The sequence below is a fragment of the Nymphalis io genome, chromosome 3 (genome assembly GCF_905147045.1).
Source record: "Nymphalis io chromosome 3, ilAglIoxx1.1, whole genome shotgun sequence".
In the NCBI taxonomy this organism is placed as follows: domain Eukaryota; kingdom Metazoa; phylum Arthropoda; class Insecta; order Lepidoptera; family Nymphalidae; genus Nymphalis; species Nymphalis io.
The window spans coordinates 10,603,572-10,616,385 of NC_065890.1; the positions used below are offsets into that span (position 1 = coordinate 10,603,572).

General features: G+C 31.7%; 2 protein-coding genes across 3 annotated transcripts; one reads left to right on the forward strand and one right to left on the reverse strand.

Moving 5' to 3' along the window:
- The first annotated feature begins 3,405 nt into the window (after positions 1-3,405).
- LOC126781022 (probable alpha-aspartyl dipeptidase) lies at positions 3,406-4,669 on the forward strand. 2 transcript variants are annotated; one of them, XM_050505774.1, is made up of 3 exons: positions 3,406-3,478; positions 3,849-4,412; positions 4,521-4,669. In XM_050505774.1, exons 1-3 carry the CDS (start codon positions 3,450-3,452, stop codon positions 4,576-4,578), a joined length of 651 nt encoding a protein of 216 aa, XP_050361731.1. In that variant the 5' UTR covers positions 3,406-3,449; the 3' UTR covers positions 4,579-4,669. The 2 variants fall into 2 exon arrangements, with proteins under 2 accessions (XP_050361731.1, XP_050361730.1); XM_050505773.1 differs by lacking the exon at positions 3,406-3,478 and adding an exon at positions 3,491-3,782.
- Positions 4,670-5,133: 464 nt separating this feature from the next.
- Positions 5,134-12,477, reverse strand: LOC126781004 (zinc finger CCCH domain-containing protein 13-like). Its single transcript, XM_050505746.1, has 9 exons — positions 11,684-12,477; positions 7,989-9,259; positions 7,747-7,913; positions 7,329-7,416; positions 6,896-7,113; positions 6,714-6,809; positions 6,511-6,628; positions 6,085-6,425; positions 5,134-5,606 (listed from the first exon to the last, which is right to left on the reverse strand). Exons 1-9 carry the CDS (start codon positions 12,241-12,243, stop codon positions 5,391-5,393), a joined length of 3,075 nt encoding a protein of 1,024 aa, XP_050361703.1. The 5' UTR covers positions 12,244-12,477; the 3' UTR covers positions 5,134-5,390.
- Between the last annotated feature and the right edge of the window lie 337 nt (positions 12,478-12,814).

Genomic DNA, 12,814 nt, shown 5'->3' on the forward strand with positions numbered 1-12,814 from the left:
GGTTGTTTGACCTTGGGTGTCATTTTAGAAATTGCTATTATTTTTATGATCTATTTTATTTTCGTTTTATGTTTTCGCGGTCGCGTTGTTAGCTTTGTAATTTAATTACTCGCTTTTTTTTCTAAATTTTAGGTGTTTTTCGTAACTCATGTATTTTTTTTTGTTTAGGTAGATGTATATAATAATTTATGATGTATGTCAAATAATGTACATATTGTATTGAACTTTTCAAGGAAATGAGGTATTTAGGGCAAGTGTTAATATTCATTAAATGTAATTTTAAAGAATGATTATTAGTTAGATTAATGTTTGTGTTAAATACAATGAAGAATTGTCTCGTCCCGATACGAGCGTAATTTTCGATAAATTCAACTGTAGGCAAAAAAGGCAAGGGCTCTTCAGGCATTTTACAGATATTTTTAAAAGTCAAATTAGATCAAAAGAGATACGAGTTATTACTCTTTCGACAACAGTTAAAAGAGATGTATTGAGATGCATTACAGAAAAAGCCTGAAAAAAGTATGAAGGAAAGTTCATTTCACTGATTTTCAAATTCGGAACTGCAACATATCTATTAATAAACAAATATTTACTTATTTAACCATGTTATTATCAATAACAAAAATAAACCAATACATAATATATGCGATAAACACAAATATTAATATTAATCTGATATCATCTGGTACTGATTCGATTTCCGAGTACCATAGACTCGATACAATATCTAGATATTAAAATATATAGATACGATATCCGATATTCAAAACCGATATCTAGATACGATACGATATCGCTTCAAAGCGATATTACCCATGCCTACTTCTGAACAGTGTCAACCAAGGTATAATCTCAATAAAAAAATCGAATAATCAACAATAGCTAGGTACACTTATTGACTGACTTGAAGGTGCTTTGTAAAAGGCTGTATGACGCAGCAATGCTTTTACTTCTACAATAAATTTGCTTAAAAAATACTGAATCTAGATCTTCAAAATCTATACTATATAGAGGTAAAATTTGTTTGTTTTTATTTAGAGCATAATCTTTGGAACTTATCATTCAATTCCGAATTTATTTTCACAGGGAGTAAATTATATATATAACATACATATTAACTAAGCCATCACGATTTTTGTGATTTTTATGTAGAAATACCTCTTAAAATCAGTTTTAAATAAAATGGTCAGCCATTTACTTATAGATGGCGTTGCTCAAATACGTCATTGAATTGAATCACGGTGTTAAGGTTTGCTGCGGATTGATAACCGCCTCGATTTATTATTTCAATATTAAAGTCCAACTGTCGGTTGGATGTTAATAAATTGCTGAAATTATTGGATATCGTTCTATTGAATTCTTTGGGATGATTCAAGTAGTTTGGTATTCATAAGTTCTTTTTTCTCTAATTTGTATTTGTAAGTTTTCTTAAACCCCTTAAAATATCATTTGTTTGCATGTCCCAGGGACAAATATTCTCTTTGGTTAACATTGACCTACGAAAATAAAGGTTGTTGGCCAATTACGTAGAGATATGTCTATCACAAATTGGATCATCCGAAAAACAGATTATTTTGTTAACAGAAAATAAAGCAACCTGAAACATTGTAAGCAGAGAAGCTTTAAATTAAATAAGTACCTTTGTGTGTTTTGTATCAAGTGGTTTTTTATTTATAAAAATAAATAAATTTGAAGTGTTTATTTGTAATATCAAAACTGATTTTTTTATTAAATTCTGACCACTATTTCAATAGACAATATAATAAAATCATATTTCCTAATATTGAAAACTGTCTAACAATCCAAATATCTTTAAACTGTTGTTGAAATATGTAGCTTTAAAATGTAGACATTATGTCATAAATTTCTGCTTTTATTTGATTATGACCTAACGTTACAATGAACTGTAATACCTAAATCAATTAGAAAATAATCAGAGTCGACTGGTTGTGGGGTTAATGCTCTAACTAGGAAATCCATTCGCCTCGCCTTTCCATCTTTACACATAAAGATTTCATTATTTATTTCATAAAATTTAGTCCATCACTTATTATGGATGAGAATGTAGGATTTCCAGTTACATTTTGGTATCACTTATCTGTTGTTGCAGCGGCGGCAGCGGCTATCCTGTGTTCACAACCATACGATATTTATCGTACAAGTACGATCATTTCATAACTACGTACGATGTACGATGGTACACTACTATCGTACGTAGATTGTACGATAGTTTTCATTATGATGCAAAATTTGATATTGACACTAACCAATAACAATTTTCAATTGTTTTTACTGTCAGCGCCATCTATTGGCTTGTTTCTTTCTTAGGAACAATTGCACTTGTCACTTCATGGCGCAATTCTTTCATTTGAATTTGATCATTAAAATATTTCGTATTTTTTGTTTGTTGTGCATTTTGTTTGTATTTTACAAAAAGTTTAAAAATTGTATGTTAATTTTCTTGAATATATTATTGAATTTAAAAAAACTTACCTAACCTTATAATTATATTGCTTTTAAATACCATGTTGCTAACTTGACAATGTTTTAAAATATTTATTAAATGATAACAAAATCAATGACATTAATATAATATAAATACATAAAATATTGTTTATATATTATTATTTTTTATTTATTTTAGTTTTCAAGTGATATACTATAAAAAACATATTATTGTGATTTTTTTGTATATTATAATCATTAACGTGATGAACGATAATTGATTAATTTTACGGCCCTGGTACGATAACGGCCTAGCTTTAGGTTGTGAACACTGCGGCTATCGAAATATGACATAACAGTATGATCAGTGATGCCAATTTGGGGGTTTCCCTCACATTTGGGGGGAAATAAGGTGTCCACGGGTTTTTTTAGAGGTACATATATTTAGGGGGTCTATTATTCAAGTTTTTTTTTCCTTAAAAAAACGTACGACTCTATACAATTTATATTAAGCCTCCAACTCAATCAATAAACTAAACCAAATATAAATTCCAAACGTGGCTATAACTGAAATATCAAAAAACTATAATATATTGAGATTTAAATAATAGCTCAACGGTCAGCGTGGTTATACAAAACGTAAGAGGCCCGGGCTTCGATTTCTAGTCACTGAAATGAAAAATAAAAATGGTTTAATTACATTGTTATCATCATTAATATTATTAGGTTATTAATTAATGTGTAAAATGCAGCCACATAAATACAACAGCTATTTTATACTACTTGAATGTATTTTTAATTTGTATTTGAAATTACCTCTCAAACCGAGTGTACAACAAAGAAAATATTGGTTCTTAATCGATATTTAGAGGAATTTGAAGTTGTTCCAAGGGGGAATATTCTATAGGAGTTGGTATCACTGAGTATGATACGGACAAGATGTCAGTATTCATTAATATAACAATGAAAATAAACAGTAAATATATAAATTAAACTGATACCGAATGCTAAATTTAATTTTAATAAATAAAAGGTTTGGGATATAGAATGTTCTTCCAAATATATGATTTATAATTATAATAAATTACTTATATAGGAGATAATTTGACAAAGTTATCGTAAGATTATTAGATTAGCTGTATTGAAATTATATTCGTTTATCTTTGTTTACGTTGCACAGCACATTGATCAGTCACATTCATAAGTCTTTGTTCGTAATTCGCATTATATACAATAATGAAAATATCTCGTCAAGCATTACTTTTATCATCGTCTAATTGTCATGGATATTCGCTTCTTGAATTTGCTAAACAAGAAATTTCTTCCTTTTTACAGAAGTAAGTATTAAATAATGTTAAACATTGTTGAATTATTAATGTAAAAATATATTTTTTTATTTTTAGAAATGGAGTCACCCAATTAATTTTTGTGCCCTATGCGCAAAACAATCATGATGATTACACAAAGAAAATTAAAGATGTTATTGAACCATGGGGCTTTAATGTGACTGGCCTGCATACTTACCCAGAGCCAACTACTGCTATAAAATCTGCCAAAGCAATTTTTATTGGGGGTGGGAATACTTTTCTCTTATTGAAGAAATTATATGAAAATAACTTAGTAAATCTTATTAGAGAAAAAGTGAATAGTGGAAGTCTATTATATATTGGAAGTAGTGCAGGAACAAATGTAGCTACTAAGAGTATCCACACAACAAATGACATGCCAATAATATATCCACCTTCATTTGAAGCTATAGGTATTGTACCCTTTAATATAAACCCTCATTATATTGACAAAATAGAAACAGATACACACAAGGGTGAAACAAGAGACCAACGAATTGGTGAATATATGGAAATGCCACATGCAAACCCAGTGCTTGGATTGAGAGAAGGCTGTATTTTACATGCAAATGGAAACTCTTTATTACTCAAGGGTGTTGCTGGTGCAGTGATTTTTAAAAAGTAAGAACTATACCAAATAATATTATGTTTTTAACTGATGTTAATGAAAAAAAAGAAATTAAACTTTTTTATACTTATTGTCATATAAATTAATTCAATTGTTTTTAGGGGAGAAAGCAAGGTTGAATATGCAGCTGGAGCAGATGTATCATTTCTACTAGATTAATAAAACAAACAACAAAATAGTGGTTATATAACAATGTTGCAGAAGTTTTTCGTCTATTCATAAGTATTAAACAGACAAATATATAAAATGAGTATTGTTTTCACTTATTTGTATTTTTATTAATTTTATAAAAAAATATTTTTATTAATTTTATAAAAAAATATTTTTATTATAAAAAGTCATCTTTGAATTTATTTAAAATTCTAATAGACTATGTCACAAATATAAAGAAAGACAAATCGTGATATAAATATTTTTTAAACTACTGGTGTTGAATTAAGCACTAAATTAACTTTCATTCTAATTAAGAGTATGGCTGCATATTAAATATTTTTCTTGACAAAATCCATGTTCAGACCCTATGATGGCTGCTATAACTAATAAAATGGTGATGCTTGTAAGAACCTACTCCATTAAAGTATACATATATGTACTTATAAACTATGATTCTGCAATATTTTCTAGAATATAAATAATAATTCCAACTAATGAAAGAAAAATTATATTAGTAACAACTGCAAAATCTGCAGATCAAATAAAAAAATAAAAAATAAGCATGTTTCAGGATCACTTTATTATATTTTTCTACAACTTATAAGTAATTCCTCTTTAAGACAAATGTAAAATAAAATATCTCTATTTCATAGATACTAGTTTTTACAAATATAAATTTTCCACATAATATTGTATCTAGTAAACTTACATTTAAATAATTATTATAAACTGAAAACAAGGTCCAGAGTTCAACATCTTTTGCTTTGTCAGTATCACTTGATTCACTTTAAGGTATAATGTTTAAGATAAAGCCTGTGTCAGCCTGTTACAGGTGCTTGCATAAATAAAGCACGAGCTGCATGAAAAAGTGAAGGCTGCAGGGCCACACGTGTCTGACCAGTGCGCTCTGCAACTGGTAAATGACATAGATACCGACGCAATGCTAAGTCGCGCCTTGCACTTAGTCCGCGAGTTATTTCACACCCTGACCCAAATAAAATAGCTCTTTGACGTTTCCGCTTTTCCATTGCCACCTGTAAGAAATATTATTTTTATTATTTTATCAATTCATTGTTACCGAGCATCCCTTTATCGTCCACTGCTGGTAATGGTACACCCAAGAGCTCGATCTTCAGGTCTCAATTTCTATCTGTTACCAAGCACATTTATCGTCACACCACCTAGCTGGAGGGCTACTCGATCCATCGAGGACACTTGCCAAGTTGTGGTCTCAACTCCAGAACACGTCTACTTGAACAGTGGTCGGTTCTGCGACAAATATGACCAGCCAAGTGCCACTTCAGCTTACTAATCCTTTGGGCTATGGCGATAACTTTGGTACTCTGTTAGATCGCCACATTTAGGATTTGATTCTTCAGAGAAACAGAATAATCAGAGTTGCTTGGTAACAATCATCTTCAGATAATGATGAATTTTACCATGCAACTCTGCTTTATGAAATGAAACACTTCATCTATCAAGTTAATTACTAAATTATTTAAAATCATTTACCTGAATAGTAGCTACTGGATGTAATTTATCAATATCTGTATGTGGTAAGCCAGGTTTAACAATGTTTTTATCTTCATGTTCCCCATTTACTAAAATAGATTCATCATTATTATCTTCTGTTTTAACAGTCCTTTTTTCCGACTGACAGGAACTTGCATTCTGCTGTATTATGTTTTGAACTGTTTCTTTCCCAGCCATGTCAATAGAAAGCCCAATTCGTGACAGCACACATTCTGGTCTCCACCTATCCCTTGCACCTCCTGCAGGAGCAGTTTGTTCCCGCCTATGAACATCTGCCACGAGACTCGCCCAATCTACTCCAAGCGCATCGCCCAAACCAGCTGAAATTAAAAATAAATATATTTTCACTACCAATTTTTTTATGAATGTTATTGTATTTATATAAGCTATTTGTTTTTAGTTTACCTCGTGTTCGTTCTTCTTCTAATTCACCATCAGATATTTCTTCAAAGTCTAAATTAGAGACGTCTTCTTCATCTTTACCCTCCTGAGAATCCTTTTCTTCTCCAGCTCCGCTGGTATCCTATAGGAAAATATAAATTGAATAGATCATGAAATATTTTGTAATTAATATTTATTTGTTTATGCTTATAAGTAAAATAATATACCTGAGTTGAATCTTTTTCTGAACATTCTGGTTTCAAAATTCCTTCTTCAAGGGGTTGTCCAGTTTGGCTGCATTCATCAATGTTTTGATCAACCATCTGAAATAGATACAAATGTTAACTCCACATGTGTTAAATAATTGGTATTTCAATTAAAAATAATATATTAATTTTTAAATTCTTACATCTTCTCGTTCAAGAATATCATCGGGATCATCACTGATCTCACTTAGATCATCAGGAATAGGTTTATCTTCTGCCTCCTGTTCTTCTGATGGCACATTTGCTGCTGTCTGTGTGGAGGGTGCAATTTCTTTTGTAGTCTCAGTTTCGTTTCTCGGAACACGTCTTTTATTACCTTCGTTTCTTCCATGGTCCATTCTCCCTCCCCGATTATAATCATCTATATTGAAAAACATTTTGTTCAATAGTTATAAAGTACAAAATCTCTTTTAATAGAAAATTATGTCAATAAGTAAGGCCCAACAGTTTAAATTTAAACTGTCTAGCTCTATCAAAATCGCAAATTTTATATTGATCTATAATCATAATTAAGACAATAGTTCAGGATCAAGACTAAAGTGCATATGTACAAACTTCATAGATAATAAATTATACCATGCATACGACCGCGGTGAGGACCACCTGGATGTCCACGGTGATGCCAAGCTTCAACGTCTTGTTCTTTGTCATCCCATTCGTTCATCTAAAAATAAAAACATGTGACATTGACAAAATTACACAATTCACTCATTCACATTGAAACATTAAAACTTATATGGCATACCAAAATGGGGATATGGACATCCAAGGAATATATGGGATAGGATATGACAACATTTAAAAATTCTTTTGCGATAATCAATTGGTTCATTCCAGTAAAAGTACTGCAGACTGAGACTCACCTAAAGAGAAAAAAATTAATAATACATGTACAAAGAAATATTTCTGGTAAAATACATAGCGAAAATAATATTGAAATTTGGTCATCAGTCCACTATTATTAACAAGATATTATCAGATATGAAAACAGTACCTGAGGTTTGTGTAGCGGCCAATGACGTTCACGACCCCAATCTCCCCGTCCTCGGTAGTCTTCATTATCCCATTCTTTGTGTGAATGCATGTAGTTACGCTCCCTGTCCATGGAACCTGATCGCCCTTCCCAGGAATGATCACGATGAGGACGTCTGTCATCATAGCCTATAATATAAACAATATTTTAATTTATTGATTAAATTACGAAATACAATTATTAAAATAAAAACATGCATTTACCTAATTCTACACCCCGAGGATCTCCCATTGATTCACCAAACATCCTATCATCATCTTCAGGATAGCCTCTAGGTGGACCAGGCATATCATAACCTGTATCATAGTGCCTTTCTCTACCTTGTATATTATAACCAGGCGATCTATCTCCTTCTCTGGCCACACCTTCGTAGCGATCGTCAATTCTGTCATAATGTTCAATATTATGTCCATGATCATATTGATGATCCATGCCTATTTCATAATCTCCTTGCTCTCTATCTATACTGTCCATTCTTTCTCGCTTGCTTGAACGGTCTCTTTCAAGTCTGTCTTGCTTGCGACCGCCTCTTTCGGAATGTACATCCTGTCGATCTTTTGAATTACTAGAATTTTTATCAGTTTCTAAAGCTCTGTTTGAAATTGCAGCAAGTGCAGCAAGCCGTTCTTCCGGTCGGGGGAGTAATCTTTGCATTGGTTTATTAGGTTTTTCTAACCCTTTGTCCCCTCTACTACCACCTAAACCACGCTCACGTCCACGTCTTTTTGAATCTTCTCTTTTAGTGTCTTTATTTCTGTCTCGCCCCCTATCTTTTCTATCATGTCTATCTTTCTCATCATGTTTATCTTTCTTTCTCTCTAACGATCTATCTTTGTGGTCGCGCCCCCTGTCCCTGTCTCTGCTTAAAGATCGTTTTCTATGTCTTTCTGGACTACCTTCTCTTCTTATTTGTTTTTTAGGTGACACAGGTCTACTCCTTTCAGAACTTTCTTTCCTTCTTGGATCTTTAGGGTGAGATCCATGTCTACGAGGAGATCTAGATTTTCCTTTTTTAGGTGATCGGGTACGTGCTCTCACTCGATCTCGTTCTTTTTCACGGTCTTTTTCCTTTTCTTTTTCTCTCTCTTTGTCTTTAGAGCGATCCTTTTCTTTATCTTTTTCTCGCAAGGAATGAGGTGAAGCACTTCTATTTCTGTCTTTCCTTTGTGGTGATTTTACATGTTTTGGAGGGTTCTTTGTAGCCACACTCTTAGAAGTTATTGGAGGTGTGCCACCTGATTTTTTGCCTGGAGATAAAGACTTTTTACCAATGGCTTTCGAAAGATTTTTCTTTTTAGTAGCTTCATGTTTTTTTATTAACCTATCATCTTTTTTTAATACTTTTTTGGATTCACTTTTATCTCTCTTTAGACTGTCATTTTTTAGTAACTTCTTTTTAGTTGGAATATCACAATCAGATGAAGAACTGGAGTTTCTTTTTAATTTGCCTTTTTTGAATCTTCTTTTAGCATCCCTAAAATGAATGTAATTATATTTATATTATGATAGTTATAAATTAATCTAAAATTAAACCATTTCCCATTACATATGGTATAAGTGATAATAATAATATCGTGGGACATTTTTCACACACGGCCATCTGATCCCAAATTAAGCTTGTAAAGAGCTTGTACTATGGAAACCAGACAACTGATATACTACATATACTATTTTTCTTTTGTAAATACCTTCGATCACTAATAAGAACTAGATACACAGTCCCGCACAAAAATCATTTTAAAACTGTCCCTTAATGTGTTTATGTAGTTGTAGTCGAAACAAAAACACATTAATGCAAATTCAATCATAAGATCATCACTTAAAGTTGTACTCACAACTCATACACATATTTGCATACACATATTTCGAACGACAATAGCTGGTACATACATTACAAATTCAACCTTACGTGTTAACTTAAAGTAGAATTTAAAAAACGGTAAAAAAGGCAATAAATTTTACGAGGTAGGCTAGACGCTAGCACAAGGACTGAATTGAGCCGAACTATTCAATATATTTATTTTCATACTCAAATTTGAAAAGCAATTTTTTATTTTCGTAAATATGTCAAAGGTGTGTTTTGTGTTATAAACTTAATTTATTATTAATAGGGAAGGACATTAATAATCAATGAAACCAAGATAAATATAGACAAAATTATTTATTCACATAATCAATCAACAAAATCAAAATATAAATAAAATAAATATAAAATAGTTACCTATTTATCACTTTCTAAAAAATGCTTTGAACAAACAATGCTTCATTGGGTCAGTTAAAAGATTTCTTCGCATCTTTGACATGCTATTATAACAGATATCCATTCGCCACACGGCACAGGATCTAGAGGAAAGCTAAAAACCATTATATAATCTCTTATCATCAATTTAATCACATGTAGTCAAAAATAATACCAAGAAACAAAACTGACTAAGCAAGAATATTGCAATAACTTTTTAATTCTCACTTTGGAGTCGATGCCAAGCCTTTAGATGGTCTAGTAAAAACAAAAACTTGGCTTTAGTCAGTTTTGTTCATATACATCTCATTTCAGAGCCTATTATAATCTTTCAAAAATAAATTTGAATGATTCAAAACTGTTCATTAGTCAAGGAATAATCGGTGTATAAACATAAAATAAAAATCGATTCAAATTGAGAATCTTCTTCTACTTAGTCAGTTAAAATTTAAGTCAATAATATTTTACTACTATATTTATAGGAACAATAAAGAAGTTAATTAAACAAATTAAATGCATAATTATATTTTTCATATAATCAAAAAAGAAAATAAATTATTTTTTTTTTTTTTTTATAGAATAGGAAGGCGGACGAGCATATTGGCCACCTGATGGTAAGTGGTCACCAACGCTCTTAGACATTAGCATTGTAAGAAATGTCAACCATCGCTTACATATCCAATGCGCCACCAACCTTGGGAACTAAGATTTTATGTCCCTTGTGCCTGTAATTACACTGGCTCACTCACCCTTCAAACCGGAACACAACAATATCAAGTATTGCTGTTTTGCGGTAGAATATCTGATGAGTGGGTGGTACCTACCCAGACGAGCTTGCACAAAGCTCTACCACCAGTAATATCAGCATCATCAACAGCGTCTCCATCAAATGGAACAGAAGCAACCTATGTAACCTGAACAATTCAAATGGGTAATATGGCAATAGTATGAATAACACATTTATCAAAAGTCTTTACAATTGTCATGCTTTATATATCGAGGTGTTTAGTTTTTAAAAATATTTTTCGAAGATTTCCTGACGAAATACTATTACTATTATATACAGTATATATATTATACTATTTACAATACAGTGATAACAATTATATAATGGTAATATTAATACTTACCGAAAATATGAAACTCCATCCCTTTTCAGTGTCCTAGACATGTGATTTCTGCATTTTTGAATGAGCACTGAGACATGTTTACTGTCGGTGCATCCGAATGGTACTAAATTAAAAGAGCACCCAAATTTTCAAATGGGTGCTCATTTGGTGGGGACGTTTTTTTAAGCTGATTGTGTATCTAGTTTTTATTAGTGATCGAAGGTAAGTTCATACTTATATAGATAATTACAACCAGACTCAGGACAAACAGACATGTTCATGCACACAAATATCTGTCTTGGGTGGGAATCGAACCCACAACCTTTGGCGTGAAAAGCAAGCATAGAAAATGATAGTTCAGAGGTGACTAAACCTCAAAACTAATCATGAATATCTCGGTAACCATGGGTTTCTGCAAGAGGGGAATGGTACAGGGGGGTTGTACACTCCACCCGTACCCCTCAACCACATTTTTCGAATTTCTAAAGCCAACCCTATATCAGACATATTACACCATTAACCAAGTAATTAAGTAAAATTGATCTGTTACCTGCCAGATGAAGAAGATGAGCTACTGCCATCTGAGGAAGATGATGAAACACTAGATGATGTAGAGCTTCTTGATGAAGATGAGCTAGATACTGTTTTCTTTTTCTCTTTACGCATATCTTTAGTTGAGTCTTTTTTCATTTGTATCTCTAATTCACGCTGTAACTGTTGTCTTCTTTTCTCAAGAACATCTGTGTCAGCATATTCTAAGTCATTTTGGTCCCAGTTGTCTATCTCACCATCAGGGCTTCGACCTGATCTAACAACTACTGTAGAATGCAGTCGGTTCTTACCATCATCTTTCACAAGACGTTTCTGCTCAGTATCTTTATTTGCTGCACGTTGCTTTGATGGACTTATTAAAGTGTGGGTGGTAGCAAACTTACAATTTTTTCCGTAAGCGCAACTGCCGTGTTGAGACCACTGTCTACAATATTCTGTTACTTTTTTAGCACTCGATGATTTTTTTGTACCGAGACGTTCAAACACACTAGGTCTATTCGATAGGTCTTTCGTTTTCGGTAACTCCACAGTAATTTTTCTTTTTCCTTGTTTTGACATTATAGTGAAAATACATTGGTCTCACCGAAAGCGTTTGTTAAAAAAACACATCCCCTTACACAAAGAATAATAATAAAAGAAAATAACTTTTCTTAATTACAAGTACAAATATTTTACTTATTTAATTATGTACTACTTTATATATATATATGTTATTTGTTTTAATATAGATTGTAAGTCATCGACATCGGTTTAATTTTTTTTTAATATTTAGGTTAATGGCGTTATTGTGCCAAGTGCCAACTGCCAAGATACGAAGTTAGTAGATACTATATAGGTAACAGACTAACAGTAGAACAGATTATTTGAGCAATGCTGCCAACCAATATCACAATAAAGAAATATTTATTCGTGTAAATTTATTTATAGTGGACAAAACAAGAGAATTAAATACCTATTTAAAAGTAAAAAATAAATTTGAAAAATAAGCAGTTGGTAGGACATAGGCTACTTTTTTTATTCCTAAAACCTAACAAGAAAACGGGTGATGCCGATTAATATTTTATGATTAAAATTTTTAGAAAGATTTGGCAACCCTTTATTGACAATTTTAATTTTGACAGACGACGGA

Coding starts and splice junctions, on each gene's coding strand:
- LOC126781004 (XM_050505746.1), bottom strand. CDS start 12,243: ATGTCAAAACAAGGAAAAAGAAAAATTACTGTGGAGTTACCGAAAACG. Junction 7,114..7,328: donor TCACCGCGGTCGTATGCATG/GTATAATTTATT, acceptor TTTTCAATATAG/ATGATTATAATCGGGGAGGG. Junction 6,629..6,713: donor CAGAAAAAGATTCAACTCAG/GTATATTATTTT, acceptor ATTTTCCTATAG/GATACCAGCGGAGCTGGAGA.
- LOC126781022 (XM_050505773.1), top strand. CDS start 3,682: ATGAAAATATCTCGTCAAGCATTACTTTTATCATCGTCTAATTGTCAT. Junction 3,783..3,848: donor ATTTCTTCCTTTTTACAGAA/GTAAGTATTAAA, acceptor TTTTATTTTTAG/AAATGGAGTCACCCAATTAA. Junction 4,413..4,520: donor GGTGCAGTGATTTTTAAAAA/GTAAGAACTATA, acceptor AATTGTTTTTAG/GGGAGAAAGCAAGGTTGAAT.